The sequence below is a fragment of the Phlebotomus argentipes genome, unplaced genomic scaffold (genome assembly GCF_947086385.1).
Source record: "Phlebotomus argentipes unplaced genomic scaffold, Phlebotomus argentipes genome assembly scaffold_4, whole genome shotgun sequence".
Taxonomy (NCBI): domain Eukaryota; kingdom Metazoa; phylum Arthropoda; class Insecta; order Diptera; family Psychodidae; genus Phlebotomus; species Phlebotomus argentipes.
In genome coordinates this window covers 8,446,074-8,466,002 of record NW_026776174.1, presented here as the reverse complement: position 1 = coordinate 8,466,002, position 19,929 = coordinate 8,446,074, and the positions used below count along the sequence as shown (strand labels likewise).

The window sequence follows — 19,929 nt, the reverse complement described above, 5'->3', positions numbered from 1 at the left end:
TTATCCGGCTGTGTTTCCTCGTTTTCTATGATAAAAAGGTACGTGGTGTGAATGAAAAGTGCAGAAAAGTCCACTGGAGTACGCAAAGTTAGAACTGGAGTGTGAAAATAGCCGGGATGATAACGTGGAAAAGCGCTGAACGTTGATAAGAGAAATTCAAGGTTAGGTTATCTCTTCCGGAATGCAAGGCTCGGCATTCAAACAATTCTTTAATTAACTTTTCACACATATTCTACTCTCTCTTTTCGCAGTTCCCTACCACGTCGCCGCGAGAGAGGTGGCATTACGTGTCAGAATGTAGAGCAAATAGTTCCTTGGACAGTCTCTGAGTACTATTGCGTGGGATCGGGTTGATTTCTGACACACTTCTCTGCGAATTCCTCCGTGGACGGCGAAGGAGAATGGCAAGTGAAAGGGTGAGTAGCCGCGCGTGGCCTCATTTCCCCTGGATTTTGCCAGGTGAAATTATCGCAGACGTCGCGTGTGGATGGAATTCGCGCTGAGACATTTCATTTCTGAGTCTTCTAAGAAGTGTGTCTCTATCTTGGCGGAAACAGTGATAAGAGAGGCAATAATAATGCTTCGGCAGAGACCATGAGCAGAGGGAACAAACGAGGAAGTGGATCACTGGTTAAAATCAAAAGTGACTCGATAAAGTTCACTGGACCGGATTGGCTAGAAAGTCTCTGGGTAAACTCGTTTGAGTCAAGGTCTCAGTGAGAAAATCTCCTCCACGTTTCACCTTCTGACAGTTTAGTCTCTGCTGCACTCAAGAGCACACGCTCATGGTTCATTTGGTGATTTTCCGCGATCCTGTCGCCTCTAGAGATCACATAAAGACTCACAGATATCTTTGAAATCCCCTTTGTAGGATGAACTCACGCTCTACGAGCCGAAGCTGCTCCATCAGCTTGAATTTTGGCGATCCCCGGCCAAGTTTAATCCCCCAATCACCGCCACCGCGCCCGGGGAGACATGGATGAAGGTCAGGCCGCTGCAGGAAGGCGACTACGATCGCGGCTTCCTGGAACTGCTGTCGCAACTGACGAAGGTGGGAAACATCTCCAAAGGACAGTTCCTTATGCAATTCGCCAGGATGCGCGCAAGCGGCGACTACTATGTCACTGTGATTGAGGATACGCGGATCAACAGAATCATCGGAAGTGCCACTTTAGTGCTGGAGCATAAATTCATTCATGAGTGTTCAGTGGTGAGTGTTTTCCGTTCAATCAAAGGGATGTTGCAGGAGCAATGTTTCAATGGTGTTTCACAAATCAACAATCGTGTTTTGTGTGTTTCATGAACAATTTTTCTCACTTTCTACTTCTTTAGCGAGGCAGATTGGAAGATGTTGTGGTGAATAATACTTACAGAGGAAAGCAGCTGGGAAAACTGTAAGAAAAGCCTCAAAATGTGCATGATTTTAGATAGAAATGTGAGTTATTTGATGTGCTTTTGCAGAATTGTCGTGACTGTGAATCTCCTGGCACAGCATCTGGGCTGCTACAAGATGTCTCTGGAGTGCAAAGATCATCTCATTCCGTTCTACGAGTCTCTGGGATACGTTCTCGAGCCGGGCAATTCGAATTCCATGAATATCCGCTACGATGGTGCCAAGGAAGCGCCTGTGAGGAGTCGCCAATCGGTGATTTTGGTCAATGCCACGAATCCTGTGGATCCCTCCTGACAATTAGCCACCAGTGCTGCTAAAGTGAAGTCCAAGCTCTAGTGATTCACCACTGGGGAGGATGATGGCTCGAGGAAAACACGCACAGCGCCAATTAGCAGACTGGTAGATGACTTGAAGCAGATTCGAACGTCCGATGAGATTCTCATTTTCAGCTTTTCAACTCGCCTTTTATTGCTTCTCTCAAGGCAAGAATTCCTTCTCATATATAATCTTTTTAGCAGTGTCAGACAGATTTAAAAAAAAAACACTCGGTGATGGATTTATTTAGTTTATGTGAGTGTATTTTGAATCACATAAAGTAAAAAATAAAATTAATCAGTTACACTTTTACAACAAATCTCTCACCAAATACATCTTCGCAATCTTCTTTCCATGAATTTTTGTTTAATGCATTCGCCTATCTTGAGACTAGACTAGAGATTTGATTCTTCTCTATAATCGTTCTGGAGGGGAAAAACAGAAGATATTTGACGAGAGACGGGAGAAGAAGAATGATGAGAGGTGAAAAGGCTCAGATTGAAATGGGGAATTTCTTAACTAAATATCTGTTTCTTTTTCCCGTCATGATAGAAAATAATTTTATTTATAATACCTTCGAATCATCCTCAGCTGTGATTTCTTCACTCTTTAAATCTTCTCTTTATAAAAAGGCCATTTATAAGTTTTTTTTTCTTCATATTATTACTTCCATCCACTTTCAAACAGTATCTCTGAATTAGACGAACTTTCCACAGTATGTGTTTAATAACATTTTATCAGGACTTTTTAATATATGGGACACAGAGATTGTCAATCACTGAGCAATCCCGCATCTTAATAGAGTTTAAAATTTCATCTCAGAACATTTTGGTCTTGTGAGTGATAAAAGGGGAAAAATATAGTGGCGCAGAAATGGGATAACATGGAGGAGAAATATGTTTTCAAAGCTGTGTTTTTTTTTTCCGTCGTCAACATGAACACACAAAATACTCCAAATATCTTGTCGCTCTTCCACTTGTATTCCTTGGCTGTCTCTCACATTTAATAAGAATTCTTTTTTATCTTCTTAAAACCCTATCGCAAGAATGTCTTAAGGAAAAATCGAGGAATATCTCACAACATCATACAAATCGATATTTATGTGAAATTTATATCATCTCCTAATATCTCTCCAACCCCATATGACACACCTGTCCTCCCCGCCACGAGGGTGAGTCCCAAGAGTCAGATGAGGGCGTCCTCGTGGCTCGGAGACAGCTAAAATGCGATAATTTTTTTCTTTTACCTCATCTCCAAATGGTATTAGAATTACACTATGAAAGTACGTATAGAACCTGTATTTATCAAATAGAATTTTCTCATTTAGCTAAAAATACCCCCACACTCCTTCTCGGGTTGACATCGAGCAAGGAGAATCACGACATTGCGAGGCTCCCTTTAGAGCTTCTTGGCGCCCAATTTCAGCGGACCACGCGCCGCCCGTCGAGCCTCCAACTCACGCTGTCGTTGCAGTTTTTTCTCCTCGCGTTTCCGGCGTGCCTCGTCTAGTTTTGGATTACCTGCGAAAAGGTCAAGAGCTCAAGACCGTGTTCTTGGCACCATTGATTTTTCCTCCCCTGCAAAACTCACCCGTCGTGACGTCGTCAATCGGCTCAAATTCTCCATCCGCCCAGGAATCGCTGTTCCAGTTGGAGTTGAAATTCGTGTTATTATCACTGACCGGGCTGAGATTGTTGCAATTCATTGTCGGTTTGGCTTTATCGTTTATCTCAACTTCGTGCTTCTCCTCTATTTCCTCATTCTGCAAAGGAGTTTTTAAGTTTCTGTAAAATTCCTCCCATTCAGCCAGTGAATTGATCTGTCTTACCGGCTCCTCTTCGAGGCTTCCCCACTCCTCATTGTCCCATCCGTCTCTGAGCTCCAGTCCGCCGGCCGCCGTCAAGGCAGATGATCCCAATGGCATTGCGTTCCCAGCTGTTGGACTGCTGGGGTCCTGGGATGTCTAGGAAGAAATTGCATAGAATCAATCATCGCAGCTTTAACATTTCAATGCTATTGTTAGATATTTTCTGTTAATTAAAGTGTGTCGTCTATTTTCCACATTGACACCGCAATGCATCAATTTGGCCCTCACTGTGAGAAATGATAGTTATGAGAGAGGCGACGCGTGGTGCCGATAAAAGACCCCAAGCCAAATATGCTCAGTGTCTATGTGATAAGACAATTAAATGGAATGCCAAGAAGCGTGAAAATGGCCCTAAATTCACTCCTTCTCCTCTTGGGAGAGATTCTCTTGGGAAGTTTCAGTGCCAAAAATCTGTGGAAATCAATAAATCACTCTTGCGTTACTCACATCCATGTCGCCCCAATTCTCATTGTCCCAATTGTCGGCGCCGTAGTCACTCGCGGACGCAGATGTGTCATTGCTCTCGTGCTCCAGGGATGTCATGGAGGTCACGCTGGACGTGGTGGTGGACAGGCTACTGCTCGACGGTTGCTCTGAAAGCAAACACGCTCCGTCAGTACTGGCCACAGAGTCCCTGACTCGGTTGATTTTACCCAGTGACGCCGGTTTGCTGAGGGTCTTGCTGGTGAGCGGCGGACGTGGCCTGGAGGAGTCGCTCTGGCTGCGATAGAATTTCGCCGTGACGGCCGTCACGGCCCAGCCGGCCCATGTGGCGGCCGCATTGCCCAGTGACGGCGTGGCCGTGTGAACGTCCGCCTCTGCAATATAGATCGGAATGAAGAGCGAAAGCATAGAGTCAAAGCAAAATCTCTCAATAATTGCCAATTTAACAGCAGCTGCACATCTGCATTCATATTTAAAATTAATTGAATTTCCATTTCACTGCCGTCGATGGCAATTAATGAAGCGCATTAAGAGCGATTGGGGAGCTTTTAGCATTTTCACTGTGAAATTGGCACGAATGCGGCAAAAGAGGTATTATGTAGAGATAGAGAGAGAAATATGTTGTGACGCTAAAATCCAGTTTGAAGAGAGGACTTAACTCGTTGGCAAATCAGGTATTTGTCTGGATTTTTTCGCGACAAATTGTTGTTTTCAAACTTGGAAATCATATATTAAGAGAATTTAGAGGTCAACAACTCACCCATGGTTTCCTTGAGACTCGGATCTTCAGACACTCTTTCTAGCTTCCCCAGGAATCCCTTGATCGTCTTGAATGCCGGATCACGAACTGACTTCTCCGCGTCTGTCGTGAGTGTGCAAAGAGCGGGAAGAATCCTCGTGGCGACCTCCCTAAAATGCCATCTCAAATTAATACCATTTCCACGACAATCGACACACATTTGCACGAATACGCACGTGAGGAGGAAGTACTGCTGTGTTGCGGCCAGAGCCAGGATTCCAGCCACTCTGGCTGGTGGAAAGGGATCTCTCATGGCCCTGATGAAGGCGGACACGAGGACTCTCTGTCGCACTTGAGGGTGCAGATGTGGAGCTATCTTTCCCAAGCACACAGTCGTGTTGGTGCGGATTCCGCCCTGATCATCCCTTGCCTGGAGCCGAGCGAAGTGGCGCAACACCTCGACGTTGAGGTTGTTGTAGTTGAGCTTGGGCGCCAGGTGGATCACCGATTTCACCGTCTGCTCGCGAATGGTGGGATTCGTGTCGAGGAATCCATGAGCAACTTGCGGGAAGATCTGGTCATTCACCACATTCGGCTGCAGGTGAGACACGAACATGTCCAGTTGCTGCAGCAATCGCGACCGCGTCACACGATCCGTGGAGGCGAAGAGCTTCACCACGCACGGCACAATGCGTTTCTGGTACTCCGCCTCGTCCAGGAGGCGACCTAGCTTGAACATGGGCGCCAGCACGGCAGAGCCCGCGTCTCCGTATTCGTAGGCCGTGATCAGCTGCGGCAGAATCTTATGGCGACACACATTGGCCGGGAAGTTGTCCAGCTGTGGCGAGAGAGCGCTGAAGAAGCGATTCTTTTCCGCCTTGTCCTTGATCTGGATCTCCTCGAGGAACAGCAGCGTGTCCACAAGCTCATTCTTGAAGAAGCCACCCGGCTTGCGACACTTGGTGATGATGTCCGCGGGATTGGGTCGCTTCGCCGGCAGCGCGCCCACCAGCTCGCAATAGAGTGGCGTGAGACTCTTGGGAATGTTCTCAATCTCCTTCAGGTTGCTCCTGGCGCGCATTTTGCCATTGAAGGACTCCCACACGAGGCACCCGAGCGCCCACATGTCCGCAGAACACTTTGTGGCGCTCTTCAGCTTGGCGGAATCCGCCTTCTCGGGTGGATCGTACAACTCCAGCTGCGGCGGCACCTTCAGCGGCGGCGTTGGGCTCCCGTCCACTGGTGACACATACTCCAGGCCGCCCAGCTTCCACTCGCCGGACGTGTTCACGAACACCGACCACACGGACACGTTGTTGTGGCGCAGACTTCCGTCATTGTTCAGAAATGATAAGGCTCTCTGCAAGGCAGGACAAAGGGCGTGAGATTTGAAGGAATGAGTGTAATTTTGAATGGGAACACTGAGTCAAATCAACAAGTCACGCTTTGAATTATGGATTTTTTTTCTAATTAACAATCTCAGTCTGCAAAGGCATGCAAGAAACCCTCGATGAATTTTTCATACAGGATTCCTGCAAGCCCTTTTAGCTAATTGGACTTGATTCTGTTCTAATTTCCATGGAAATTTGACTGTACTTGGAGGTCTTTCCAAGGAGAGACCTCGACTTGCTCATTAACATCGTCCAATTTAGCTCCAGCGAGAAGATCCCCGCACAATAACTGCCACGTTCAAGCCATGGCAGCATGACTCACTCCCGGAAGTGGCTCACCGTAATCTGAAAGATTCCCCATGCCAGGTAGAGATCTCTCTGTGGTCCATCTGTTTCCAGTTTCTCGATATGTGTTCCGAGGGGCTCCACGGACTCCGTGGCCACGTACAGCACCTTGTCCGTCTCGAGGCTGTCGAGGTACTGCAGAATGCTGGGGTGTCGCAGCGTCTTGAGGCGCTTCAGGGAGGCTCTGGCCAGCTCCAGCTTGGCATCCGTGCCACCCTTGATGTCATACACAAACACAGACACGTCATCCGCGACTGGGCCCTTCTTCTTGCCCCGGTGGAGACTCCAAATGGACCAGGACTCGAGGCCGTGCACCTCCTCCCCGATCTCATATGGAAAGTCATTTTTCTCCCGTGAAAAGAACGACCACATTTTTCGCCGTATCTTTGCGACGTGTTGGGCACTACAACCACTGGTACTGGGTGTCCCTTCCGCCAACAGGTGCCCCCTCGCGCAACCCACTTTGTCCTTTTATCACACTTTCGGAACCACTTGCAGCTGCGAGCACTTTTTCCCCCTCATGCATTATTTTGCACAAAACTTCTCTTTCTCCCGCAGAACACACACATGACAGCTCATCCGCTCGCTGTCAGCCTGACGAGTACTAAATCCCGTGCTAAAACGCCATGGCGCAGCTCCGGGATTGCGCGGGATCCCGACCACTGTTGATCCGATCTCGAGAGTCTCGACCCAGGAAAAAAATTCGCATTTTTTCTCTTTCACAATTTTATTCTCTCCTCACAATGATCTCCAAAATAGCAATAGATGTATGAAATATATGGCATCAAAAATACATTTTCTATTATGCATTGTAATCAATAAATCTACACTGTGATTCTCATTTTATAATCTTTCTCATCACTAATAAATTAAACACCATTATTGCGACATCTCACATCTCACTCACAATTGAGCATCTCCAATAATACAAAAAGTGGTTAAAAATGTATTTTATCGCTTCTTATGCACTAAAATTAAACAGTGGACCTTACAATTAAATAATTAATACAATTCAATCATTAGCAAAAAAAATTCTTATATGGTTCAATAGAAAAAAATTCTCATTAATTGGTATCGATTTCATCAGTTTTTCTTTTCATCTAGTAATTGGTAAACTAGGGGGTTTTTCAACTAAATTTCACTGCTTAAATCTTCCTCAATTCTCTTAAAGCACGACTTTTTAACATTTACAATTTTTTTCTCTCTTAAATATTGCCACAATTGCAAAACATGACTTAACAAGCAACTCCAATTTGATCGTTTTAAATATTGTTTCTTTTCTTTTCTTCATACTACCGAAGGATGTTTGAATGGGTTTTTTTTTAATCGAAATGTTACCCTTTCGGTGCGCAAATTATTCGTTTTCTTTTAAAATGTTTGTGTTAGGTTAAAATTAAATATCACAACGCCGCCTTTCCCTCCTCATCCATTGTCGTACTGTCCATTTCTCCAGTGAGAAAAAATACTCAAGCGGATGCGGAGAAGATGTGAGCTCTACAGACTAACCAACTTGGAGGGCTCACTCGTGGGCGTTGCCAGCTCGAGGGGGCTCTTCTGGACGGAGCAATTGGGCTGCAGAGGCGCCGACACGGGCGTCAAGCCAGTGCCCCCGTCCATGAGACTGTCGAAGTTGAACATGCCGTTGGAAGGAGTCGTGATGGGCACGCCCGCGAACTCCGTCACACTCTTCCCGGATACACTCACGCCCAGCACTTGCGATGGTGTCATCGTGAGGGGCACATTGAGGGAACTGGGACGATTGGGACGCACTGGCTTCGCCATTCCAGCCGATGACGTGATGGGCGGTAGAATGATCACGTCTGGATTCGCGGCTTGCGACAGCAGCACTCTCTTCGGTGAAGGCGGACCATCCACATCCACCGGCTCTGACTTAATCCTGTCGCACAATTCCAGCATCGTGGCGTGTGGCTTTACGTCTAGCGGACTGCATGAACGCCCCTTGAGGCGACAGTGCGCCCTGTGTGACTCCAGCAGAAACTCCAACTCCTCCTTCTGCTGCTGCAGCGCCTGGATGTCACTCTGAAGATCCTGCTTCTTCTTCTCCAGTCCATTCACCTCGTCTGTCAGCTCATTCGTGTGATCAACCCGACGCTTTCGGCATCTGGCAGCCGCCAGTTTGTTCCTCTCGCGCCTAATCTTGCGCTTCTCCTCCTCCTCCGGCGATAGATTGCACGCCTTGGCTGGTCGACGGCCGCCCATATTGCGTCTCGGCGCTGGGGTGGCCTTGCTGTTGTTCCCACTGGACGCAGTCGTGGCTGCGCCGTCGCTGGAGCTGCCCTGAGACACGGAAGAGATCAGATCCTCACTAATGGTGGGCGGAGGGGTGTGCCAGGACGAATTGGAACCCGATCCCGAGGAGCCCAGGCTGTTGTGGTCCTGCTCAAACGGAAAGGGAGCCAGAGGTGGTACAAAACCCGCCTGGCAGGGCACAGAGGATGGCGTTTCGCTGCTCAACTCGATAAAAGTCTGCAGACAGGAGAGAAAAAGAGAAAAACCATTTATAGAGCATTGCAATAAGTGACTAGGAAATTGCGAATGAATTTCCTCAATGTTTCAATTGTAATTTACCTGTTCGATATTCCTCAGTGTCGTCGGAGTGAGAGTAGCTGTTGTTCTCGTCGGAACTCCACTGTGAATCCCATCCAAAGATACGAGCTGCAAGAGATAAAGCACAATATTAACGAAAAGGCGTCATAAATCACTCCAGCAATGGATTTTTGGCAACACAATAATGGCCTAAATTGACCCCCTTTTCATTATATCCTCAAAGTACCTGTTGCATAAAGAGCTCAGTGGCTAAAATATTTGCTATTTCACAGGCATCCATATCTCATAAGACACTCTTGCATTCGATATTATTAATGTATGATAGTCTTGGGGTGGAAAATAGAGCACGTTAGTCAGTGAAAATTCTGAGAAAAAATAATAATCTCTCATGGGAAAATCCACAGTTGCAGAGGCCAAAACGCTTTCAATTAACTGCCGCTTGGATCTATTTTCCTTTAATTGAATCAGCATGAGAGAGTAAAGCTCAGCAGGAAAATTTCACACGAAAATGCCTCTCAAAAATCTGCCGACTTTTTTTTTCCTCCTCCACCAACGACTGTTGCCTATCTGGCCAGTCTATTTGTCTGTTTGCGAGAATTATAAAAATAAAAGTGTTGTTTTTAGACGGTGACGTCCTCGCATCAGCTTCGGCATAGAAATCTCAAATGTGCCAAGAGGTTAAACCGTATTTTGAAACATTTTCTGAACTCAGGTAAATCAAAAAAGAAAAACACCATCAAAAGTCAGACATTTGAGCAATCATTTCATTGCAACCACCTCAAAAGTTTGTATTAGGCTAGACTTCATTCACAAATTTCATTACAGTCTTGTGTGGGATCGAAGAGCACTCTAAAGTGTTGAACTTGTCCATAAAAATTACCACGACGCAATAATTCTCCAATAAAACCACTCCAAGACAAATTATATAGAATAGATTGCAACTTATTGAGAAATTGCACAGCAGAGAGACAGAGCGAGAGAGATAGAGAGAGAGACTTCGTGACCCTAAACAACATCCATTGCAGGATGATTTAATTATAACCCACGCTATTAATACACTTCATTGTATTATTTTAAAGTCTCTTAATTACGTCACCACCAAAAAAATCCGCCAAATATTCGAGAAAAATCCGGCTAATCAATTTTCCCTACCCGAAAAAACGAGCAATCATTCCCAATTTTACGACGCAATTATTGTAGAAATTCCTCAGATATTTTCACTGATCATCGTCGTCGGAGAGAAAAGGCCAAAACAGAAACATAACACACAGACACAAAAATTTGGAAATAAACGTGCGAGAGAATCTTGCGATAAATTGTGAAATTTTTCTGATTCTGCAGACACACTTTCGATTGGCGATTCGGCAAAAAAGTCAATGATTATACAGGAAAAAAAGAGATAATTTAGAGCAAAATTAAAAACAAAATTATAAATGATTTTTTTTTCGTTCGTTCGTTAAGGTTGGCTTTTTCAGAAAAAGCCCCAAATCCACTTTGCAAAGAGGCTCTGGGTCGACTGTAATTCGTACATCTTCCCATCATCGACTTTTCCGGAAAATCTCTCTCTCTTTCTCTCTCCTCACACTCACACTCCTCTGCCCACAAGAGCCACACGCCCAAAATTGTATTTCTGAGCCTCCTTCTCACCTCCTCGCTCGCACAACCGCATGGCGGAGAGCGAGAGAGAGACAAATTTGCACCGATCGCACGACCAGTCACGACTCCCAAGCGAATTACGTGGGGATAAGGTGTAGTCAGGTTGGTCAGAAGACTCGTGATCTGATCTAGCTTTGCCCTCGACAAGATCTGGAAAGACGTGTCCGAGATCTTAGGTTGTCGTTGGAAAAGGCCCAAACTAGGGCTCCAAGACACTCCACATCAAAAGTAATGTTTGCAATGATATATCAAGAAAGAAAGAAAAAACTATTAAGATTCCCCCGATATGAAGACTTGAAACATTTCATTTCTAATTGATAAGATCATAGGAGACAAACAACAAACCCGTCCAACTTAGTGCTCACTAACCTTCGTAACAACCGCCGCGAGTGTATAAATAAATCTCAATTGCTGTGATTTAGAATTAAGAAAATGAGATGCTGTGTAGGACGGGTAAGATCTGAGAGTGTCGTCACAAATACAGGTGGAAGGTGTAAGTCGAAAACACTTGGATCAACTCAAAATAGACACACCGAGAATGCACGAAACTCTCCTAACCTTGGACTGCCTTCAATCCTTCCGGACATGCATCCTCTTCCGCGATGCTGATTTTGCATCTCCTCAATCATATCTCAAATTGGGAATGTCACCTCCGGAGCCTTTGTAGCGTTGAATATATGGCAGACAAGAGGCGACAAATAATAAAAAGTGATGAGGCGCGCGTGTGAAACAATAAAGCCAATAATTCACAATTGAATTGAACAACAAGAGTCAGGAGGGGAAAAGCACGCAAGGAGAGACAAAGAACACTTCCAGCAAGAAAGCAAACATGCACATGATGTTAAATTGTTCTTTGTTCCATCATCACTTAATAGCAAAATGTACGTTGGCTGGACTTTTAGTGTGTCTCCTGGTCAATGGGGAGGAAGTCCAGCAAGGCAGAGACGAAGGGGGTCAGGAATTGTCATTAAATTTAAATAAATTTCATTGTGAACACGAGGGGGAAAACAACACTTGAGCAAGCAAATTGTGGCTATAAAAAATTCATACGACAAACGCAGAATAAAACAGGATGACTGATTTTTTTTCCCTCCATCCAGTAAATGTACAATAATAATGTTCACCTTTTAAATATACTTCTTGTCAGAATTGTCTGTTCTGACGAAATTTTTTGTCCCCGACGCAAATTCCACAAGAAAGCTTCGGTCAGGAGTTCAATTGCCACCGATTTCCGGACACAGACTGACGCGACAAGAGCACATTAATGGACGTTTTTCTACCTTCTCAGAGCTCAAAAATCACTTTGGGAAAGTTTTACTCTACACACCAACTTCTTATCAGTGTTATCTAGGCACTGACACTTAAAATTTCAACGACACACAGGGTGATCCCGCTCTTTGTTGTTACCACTTCAGCACCTCAAACTGGAAATGTTCAATGAATTTTGTCGTATCTTTCGCGCAAGGCTTACGCAAAAATTGAATTGTGATAAGACTAGTGTATTCTTGCGAAACCAATAAAATCCCCGAAAGTGTCCATAAAATACTTCTCCGTCGTCTCAAGCGCACTTCCAGAAATCAACGTTTCTCAGAAGAATTCTATCACAACAATATGCAAACATAAAAATAACAGAATTCATTGGAAAAGTAATGGTCGACAAACACTAATTAGCAAAATACATGTTGAAGGTCAGAGGAAGTCTGAAGAAGAGAGGTAGTGGAATTCAGTCGCAACAAAACCATAGGGCACTGAGGAAAATATTTCCCTAATCTACAACTCAATATCTTAAGCAAACAAGCGTGTCGAAGGCGAAATGCGCCCAAGAGACATCACTTAGAAAAAATTTCTATTGCTCATGATCCAAAGTGACGATAAGCAGAGCCAATTGGTTGATATTCTCCCGACCAAAATACAAAAGGTTCAACAAACCAAAAGTGAAAGAAAAATCATTAACAGCACGTGCTCAGTGAGTTTATCTTCCAAATAAATCCTGGCTAAGCATATTTTGCAGTCTATTTTAATTTTATTTATAGATTGTGATTCAGTAAAAACTCCCTCTCAATGCATCTCCGCCCAGTTTGTCAGTGATTTTCTGGGCAACCATTAGTGGCGTGCAGCTTCATTGGCAATTCACATTGCAACAGACAAGCGTTAACCCCTTCACACCCCACAAGTGTTCGCCAGTGAGTGTCACACACATTGAATCTCTCTCACTCTTATCACGAGGCATGAGTTGCGAAGCAGACGCGCGAGCCAGTTTGCTGATCAACCCAAGAGTACCGATTAACTTATCGCGAAGTGTTGTGCATTTTCATCCTATTGCAGTAAAATCTATTTTTAAAATCAGTCCTCATTCCCGCATAATTGAAATTGTTGCTTAATTATTATGAGGAAAAGTGACGTCTTTGGATCCGCTATAGTGAATATCAAATTAAACTCTTAACTTCTTGGATTATTACATGTCGTATTTGTCGTGTCAATGGGTTAAGATCCGTGAAATTTTGCACTTAAATTTCGCTCTCTCTCTATCTCTGTCTCCCTTTCTCAACACCCAGCGAAATTCACCGTCATTCTTTCTGTGCCATACCGTGAACAATATATTGACATCAACCGACACATGTGCAGAAAATAGAGACGATATAGCGTGTTTGGCGATCAAAGAGTGGCGCAGAGTTGTCGCCAAGCAAAAGACCCTGTCGCGACGTTTTATATTTTATTCCCGCGCATAGAAGAACTCAAAAAGAACTCTTGTACACACCGTCGTCTTCGCTTCCCTCTACAGCTTTTTCACTCTCCCATCGTGTTTGTCAAAATTTAAATTAGTAATTGTATAGAAAATTGCGTGTATTCCTAAACTTGTTGATAGAGCACAAAGGAACCCCCTTTTACGAATTCTTCTATACACACATATTGGACAAATTTTGCATACGAAATTGTCTCTTTTCGCATTAACCAAAAGCAATTTTTCAATGGAAGAGATTGAGAGAATGGATAAAATGCAACGCCATAGAGCACCATTGAGCAGCTGCACGTGTTCCCAATAAAGGCATTGCGCAAGTTTGTTGGTTCATTTGAAGAAAATGCAAGTGAAAGGTTGATTTTGTTGATTTTTTTTCCACTGCCAAAAACTCTCGCAAGTGAATTTACTAAATTTGGCATGTTTTCCAATAACAGAAACTGGTTGTACGTCTTCATCTCGCCGCGAGTTCCGGTTCACTTTTGATCAATGTCGTCATATCACGAATTCGCGTAATCATTGTGAAAGACAAGCTAAGCGCTCACGAGGTGCATAAATTTCTGTTTATATATTCCCCTCTCGCTCTCCTCAATAAAAACGCGTGGAAGAAGTGAGCCAAATACAACGACGCACACACTCTCTGTCTCTCTGAAGGTGTGGAAAAACCCACAAGAAAACCAGACGTTCCTTGCAAACGCAAGCTTTTCGGGGGAAATTTTACGATTGGCAAATTATTTACTGAGGCTCCGTTGCACTCTTGTTAAATTTCTAATTAATTTTTACATTTAAGAAGCGCCAAATTACCCCCGAAGATGTTTGGGAATTTTGCGAAGTTGTTCGAAGAGTTTTGTACGATCAAAGGTGGGAAATTGCTGTTTACGAAACCAATTAGCAAAAATATTTACTACACATAAATTCCTGCTGCTTCGACTCTTGTAAAATTTCAGACAAATTTCCGAACAAATAGTACCTTTTATTGATGTCGTGAAAAATTCACAGTACAAACAAGACACGAATCTCGCGAAAAAGACATTCGAGAATACGACGACGACATACTTGAGAGCTGAACTTACAACAGCGAAACAGACAATTTCTTCATATGATAAAGTATGTCATATTTGCCAAAAATGTTATCAATGGAATTCATCTCTGGCAAAAATCGCAATTTTCACTCCACCCTTTGAGGAGTTGTTTTTTAGTATGAAAAATTTACAACAGTGCGGAGACAAACAATTGTTTTTTTTTCCGTAAGTAAACACAGTGAAATAGAGAGAGAGAGACTTTATACATGAAATAATTAAGAGATAACAGGGACTTTTTGTTGCTCTCCTTATCATCATCTCTTCTTGCGGAGCTGCACGACAAGGAAAAGAACATACAAATTCACTCCCCGGCGCTTTTCGCCGTTTGATAGTGTTGAGTTGGGGGTACAATGGAGACTTTCGTCTTATCAGTCAGAGTCCAAGAAAGCTATTTCCACTGAAATTCATTATCAAAGGCGACACAATGTGAAGAAAATCAACCCAGTGAAATCATCGTGATTGTTCACCCATTTCTGTCATTTCGCGCAACGGACTTTAATTCAATACCTCACAGAGAGACACTCACCATCTTTGAGACCGGGGTCAGGGGGGCATTCGTATTATTGAATGGACTGTAGAGGAAGACGTCGTTGAAGATATTACTGTCGAGCGTCATTTATTGGCTGGTCCTCCTCCTCCTCACTTGGCAAACACAGTTCTTATCAATGCCCTCTCTTGCGAAGGCACTCCAAATTTAATTGTTGACTGCACACGAGCAGTCTCCCGGTCACCCAGTGAATAATGTATTAGATACGAGGTCAAAAAGTCAATTGCACACACCAAATTCAATTGAATTCGATTAGTGTCTCCAAGAAAATTATGTAACTCCTCACACACAACTTTGCCTATATTAACAAAAACACTTCTTTCCTCGTGCCTTCAAAAATACGCCTTCAAAATTGTTTGTGTTCCAAGAACTCCAATAGATTGCACAATCTTTAGCAATAAATCCAAAATAATTACACTTGCATTGGTCTATGCGGCGTACTTTCTTTAAGAAATATCCTCTTGACACTCACACTCCTTCTCTCTTCTCTGGATTCTCTCCAACGCACTGAACCGCTATTTATCCTTGAGTATGTTTAATCCACTTTGCAGCTCAGATGGATATTTCAACGTCGGAAAAACCACTTGAAAATTTTATGTATTACAAGTTTAGGGAAGAATTGAAATGCCTCTATAGTTTGGCAATTTCACCAACTTCGCGCTACGCTGTTCTGTGTATAACTGAAGGAATGCGTCATCATTTCTTGGGTTTTATACGTCGTCGTCGCGTTAAGCTCACCAATTGTGTGTGTAATCGCAATGCCGAGCAAATGGCATCACTTCATCTCCCTCTCACACATGCACATCACAGCATTCTGTTTCACTCTCGCAGTAAAAAAGCACACATCGCAGCAAATATCGTATCATATGTGAGGAAAGTATGCACAGTGTATTCTCTACACACATTCCCAATGTTTTTTAGCAGTGCACAAAATCCTTCCAAACACGCGCTTGCTTCTCTCTTCCTTCCGCATCACTGGGAAATCTCATCAACCTTCTGAGAATCACTTCTGGACTTCTCAGAATATGTCGCGAAGCATAGAAATTCCACCATCCTCCTCGATGCCATGCGGAATGTTCTTCTCATTGCCCCTTGACGTCATCGTTTTTCGCGTGAATCGCGCGAGCTTTACCGTGAATTCTGCAGGCTGCCCCACCAATTCAGGTGGGGCGACCGCCACACATTCACACAGCGAATTGTCAGATAGCGCTTGATTTGTAATATCACAGGCGCACGATGTTTAACAAGAGTATAATATCAGAACTGCGCACAACTTAATGAACAGTTGGAGAATTCTGGAGAATTGATATGTGTATAGTTATGAGAAAATTCTAGAGTTCACACCTTCAAGGTCACAAGAGATTAGGCAATGGTAGAAGATGATCTTCTAAACATTGATTTGATTGATATCGCGAAACGAATTGATTAAAGTGTTCTCATGGGGAAAATTGTATCTAAGAACTTATTAAGGTGTGATTCTCTCGCTGACACCTGGTAACATACAAACTCTGTTTCATCAATGGATTGGGCAACACCTCGATCGTAAACCATTGGGATTCACTCCTCAATCGATGGCGTCAATCGGCCTTATCAGTGCGAGGGAAGAGCATTAATAAACAAGGTTTACTCCACAATCAATCGCCATCACACTTCATTTATCAATTGCCAGCAATTTCAACAACTTTATATCTTGACCCAAAGGTGCACAAATCACCAATTTATTGTTCCAATTGACGTCACTGGCGATTAGTGAGAAAATGACGAGTTGTTAGAGATTGAAAAAAAAGTGTGTAATGCTCAAGATTTTTCCAATTGATTGTAACACACAAATCAATCGAAGGCAGTCAATCAAAGTCGATGGCATTAAATTGCAAAAATATTACAGAATGAGGAATTTTCGGAATCTCACTCTCAAGTATCTCGTATTTGTCTCCATTGTCGACAACGATGGAAAGAATGAGAATATGTGAATTTTAATTCAATGGAACGACAACGCGAAACGCTCTACATCAATCAACGAGCACATCTGACATGGTGAGAGATCATAAAAGTGACTCTTAATGCGATATGCAGTGAGGAGAAAAAGAAAATGGGAGACTTTTATCTTGTTTCCTTAATTAGATGTGAGATAAAGAAAATGCCATTCTAACAAGGAACAAATTCACTTAATTTACTTCTTCTACAAATAGCCACTCTCCCTCTCTCTAATCAATGGGAATACTTATTTGCCATCCTCTCTACAACTATGCAAGGAAAATGTATTGCGGAGGTCGTCAATTTGTTCTCCTTTTACATGGTCTTGCAATATTATCACGATAAATTTGAAATGCTCAATGCACTTTGATTGGAAGATTATAGTATTTCGTTTTATTGTTTTTTTATACTCGTAAAAATGTGAATTTCTTACAAAGATTCTCAAGGTTGCATCTGCTTTAACTTCTATACGACTGTCTGCATTAGGAGACTCGACAAAGCACGATAAAACTCAATGCTATCACTCAGAGATGTTATTCTAATAAATCTTCTTGTTCTCGACGTCAATTTTGCTTAATTCACGCAAAGTAGTTATTACGAATATGTTATACAATCAAAACCACATTTAATCTCTTTATGCAATCTCACTAAAAGCACCTCTCGTCAATTATGAAAGAGCCTCTGCGGCTGGAAATCCCCAAAAACGTCTCAATCAATACTCAAACATATAAATTTCACAAGAGAACACTTAAATTTCCCAGAACCAACCTCAAGGGTGGAATGGGGAAAATATCTAGAGCAATACAAGCATAATTCCATTTGGAAGTTCATAGGAAAGTCCAATTTGGAATGCCAAAGGTCATGCTCAGTCAAGAAGGGATTTCCCTTCAATCTGACCATCTCATCGCTCCCCAGATCAGATTCACGCTCACTCTTCGGATGCATTGGGAAATTTTCCATGCACGAGAGCAAATAACGCTAAACAACAACAAATCTACTGGTATGAATTACACATTTTCCAATAAACACACCAGCGAAACCGATATAATGTAATTTATTTTATTGAATTCACCCAGACGTGCTTGCTTCGGATGAAAAAACTACTGAACCAAAACATGCTGGCCCTGATTTTAATGGAGTGAATTAAATGCGGAGACCTCAAGACACTCCAGTAGCGACGGATTAACATACAAGTGAGGCAGAAGAGTGCAAAGGGGGTACGCATGGGAATCTACTTGAACCTTGATCCCTGTTTCTGCTGTTTGCGCATGCATTTCCAATTGAGCAATCTATGAGAAGTCCTTTAAGGGAAACCAACATTCCAATTATTACTTTTTTGTGTTTTCCCACATTTCGACTAAAAAAAAGCGATAAAAAGTTTACTAGTTAACAGAGTTAACAGTGTTTTTGTTTCGTAAGTCGTAAGTATTTCAAACTGAGAACTCCAAGAGAATCTTTTCTAAATTTGTTTATGATTTGCAGTAAAAGCATCTTTTTCTCTCAATGAAAGACCCGCTTTGAGTGTTTAAAATTGGAGAATAGCAATTTTTATGCTAAATATTGCCCCATTTGACCACAAACACGTGCCATTCTGGGGAAAATTGGGTGGCCAAAGAACAGCCGGCAGTTGTGAAGGTCAGGCGGATTCTTCCCTCGTCACTGGGTTGCCCTCGAAGCACTCCTCGGCGATTTCCTGCCTCTCCTGTCAAGGTCGAGACGTGGTTGAGAGGTCAAATTGTGTGGCGCCTCTTTGGGGCGTTTCTAGCCACCTGCCACATGAGATTGATGAATGAATGGGGCGTTTTTTTTTGCGTGAATCCCTGCGGTTTCTGAGTGCTTTTCACACTCACAATTGGCCTCTTCCTGTTTTCTGGGGAAATCTCTCTGCAGCCTAATAAATGGATTTCTCAACGAGAATCGTGTGACAGTGGGCGAAAATTAGCGTCCGCGTGTGAAACCCGGGAAAAATGCAGAGTCATGTTCCTAGCCAGACTCTGACCAGAGGGAAAGGTGGATGAAAAAGTGTGAGATGATGAAAACTCACCGAAATATCTTGCCGTATCACGATGTCGGATGAGTTTTGACTGTTGTCGCTACTTCCCGAGATATCAGCATCACACGGTTCCAATTTCATGTTCTTCACCTTGATTTTCCTCGTCTCTGGGAGCGTGAAAATCGTGACAAAAGACGCAATTTGTCCAGCAAAGTGGCAATCAAGTGAGGCCTCAACTCCTGGCTCTCACAACACTTCACAATTTCAGCCACACCTTCACTCTATTAGCCTGTTTTCACACTTTCACGTGTCGTGCGTGCTCACTACGTGGAAAATTCACGGTATTCAGGTAGAAATTGGCTCGTTTTCCCTGGAAAAACTCCGTTTTTTGACACAAAGAAGTGGTGGCCGAATTGACAAACAACTCTCTTGCGATGATGACTCATGCACCAACACACACTCACGCGCCATCAACCTCGTCGCACATGCGCTCAACTTCACGCGATTGCCCCTCTCGCTCGCACTTTTCCACATTTTCCCGCCACTTTTCCACCATTACGCATCTTCTATAATCACCCCAGACTTTCCTCGAGTATCTCATGTTAACCAAGAGCCACTAAATTTCTCCTATTCTCATCTATTCAGCCAAAATACTTCTTCTCAGGCGCTGACAACTCTTCCCATCTCTGTCGCTCTCACTCACACTCCCAACGGTCCCGACAGATCGCGTGAATGGAGGAGAAGAGGGTGACGTCATGTGTTTTTCGCGGTAAAAACAGTGAAGTCATCGCTCGGTTTTAATAGGTGGAATTTCGCGATTTGCCGCGAGAATTGCACAGGTGAGCAAACAGTAGCTTCGTGTGCCCATAGGAAGTCCA

At 43.4% G+C, this 19,929-nt stretch overlaps 3 protein-coding genes across 12 annotated transcripts; 1 reads left to right on the top strand and 2 right to left on the bottom strand.

The window, feature by feature from the left end:
* The first annotated feature begins 57 nt into the window (after positions 1–57).
* LOC132258391 (probable glucosamine 6-phosphate N-acetyltransferase) lies at positions 58–1,833 on the top strand. Of its 2 annotated transcripts, XM_059755713.1 has the most exons (5): positions 58–161; positions 252–416; positions 872–1,210; positions 1,333–1,394; positions 1,462–1,833. In XM_059755713.1, the coding sequence occupies exons 2-5, from the start codon at positions 402–404 to the stop codon at positions 1,685–1,687; spliced, it is 642 nt and encodes a 213-aa protein (XP_059611696.1). In that variant the 5' UTR covers positions 58–161; positions 252–401; the 3' UTR covers positions 1,688–1,833. The 2 variants fall into 2 exon arrangements, with proteins under 2 accessions (XP_059611696.1, XP_059611697.1); XM_059755714.1 differs by lacking the exons at positions 58–161; positions 252–416 and adding an exon at positions 676–797.
* An 832-nt stretch (positions 1,834–2,665) lies between these two features.
* On the bottom strand, positions 2,666–7,069 carry LOC132258382 (N-terminal kinase-like protein). 2 transcript variants are annotated; one of them, XM_059755694.1, is made up of 8 exons: positions 6,489–7,069; positions 4,995–6,118; positions 4,780–4,928; positions 4,229–4,393; positions 4,023–4,168; positions 3,537–3,662; positions 3,299–3,470; positions 2,666–3,228 (listed from the first exon to the last, which is right to left on the bottom strand). In XM_059755694.1, exons 1-8 carry the CDS (start codon positions 6,864–6,866, stop codon positions 3,107–3,109), a joined length of 2,382 nt encoding a protein of 793 aa, XP_059611677.1. In that variant the 5' UTR covers positions 6,867–7,069; the 3' UTR covers positions 2,666–3,106. The 2 variants fall into 2 exon arrangements, with proteins under 2 accessions (XP_059611677.1, XP_059611676.1); XM_059755693.1 differs by having other exon boundaries at positions 3,537–3,671; positions 6,489–7,068.
* A 133-nt stretch (positions 7,070–7,202) lies between these two features.
* Positions 7,203–19,501, bottom strand: LOC132258386 (transcription factor kayak). Of its 8 annotated transcripts, none has more exons than XM_059755704.1 (4): positions 10,247–10,708; positions 9,289–9,388; positions 9,084–9,170; positions 7,203–8,981 (listed from the first exon to the last, which is right to left on the bottom strand). In XM_059755704.1, exons 2-4 carry the CDS (start codon positions 9,340–9,342, stop codon positions 7,989–7,991), a joined length of 1,134 nt encoding a protein of 377 aa, XP_059611687.1. In that variant the 5' UTR covers positions 9,343–9,388; positions 10,247–10,708; the 3' UTR covers positions 7,203–7,988. The 8 variants fall into 8 exon arrangements, with proteins under 8 accessions (XP_059611687.1, XP_059611689.1, XP_059611685.1 ...); XM_059755706.1 differs by having other exon boundaries at positions 10,360–10,708; XM_059755702.1 differs by having other exon boundaries at positions 9,289–9,427; positions 10,215–10,707.
* Positions 19,502–19,929: the final 428 nt, after the last annotated feature.

What these genes read in the sequence shown, in the direction of transcription:
- LOC132258386 (XM_059755700.1), bottom strand. Translation starts at nt 19,192, where the DNA reads ATGAAATTGGAACCGTGTGATGCTGATATCTCGGGAAGTAGCGACAAC. An exon ending in TGATACGGCAAGATATTTCG is followed by an intron (nt 9,171 to 19,102) that starts GTGAGTTTTCAT and finishes TATCTCTTGCAG; the next exon opens with CTCGTATCTTTGGATGGGAT. An exon ending in CACTGAGGAATATCGAACAG is followed by an intron (nt 8,982 to 9,083) that starts GTAAATTACAAT and finishes TCCTGTCTGCAG; the next exon opens with ACTTTTATCGAGTTGAGCAG.
- LOC132258382 (XM_059755693.1), bottom strand. Translation starts at nt 6,866, where the DNA reads ATGTGGTCGTTCTTTTCACGGGAGAAAAATGACTTTCCATATGAGATC. An exon ending in CAGCAAACCGGCGTCACTGG is followed by an intron (nt 4,169 to 4,228) that starts GTAAAATCAACC and finishes GTTTGCTTTCAG; the next exon opens with AGCAACCGTCGAGCAGTAGC. An exon ending in GAAGCCTCGAAGAGGAGCCG is followed by an intron (nt 3,471 to 3,536) that starts GTAAGACAGATC and finishes ACTCCTTTGCAG; the next exon opens with AATGAGGAAATAGAGGAGAA.
- LOC132258391 (XM_059755713.1), top strand. An exon ending in TCATTCATGAGTGTTCAGTG is followed by an intron (nt 1,211 to 1,332) that starts GTGAGTGTTTTC and finishes CTACTTCTTTAG; the next exon opens with CGAGGCAGATTGGAAGATGT. An exon ending in GGAAAGCAGCTGGGAAAACT is followed by an intron (nt 1,395 to 1,461) that starts GTAAGAAAAGCC and finishes GTGCTTTTGCAG; the next exon opens with AATTGTCGTGACTGTGAATC.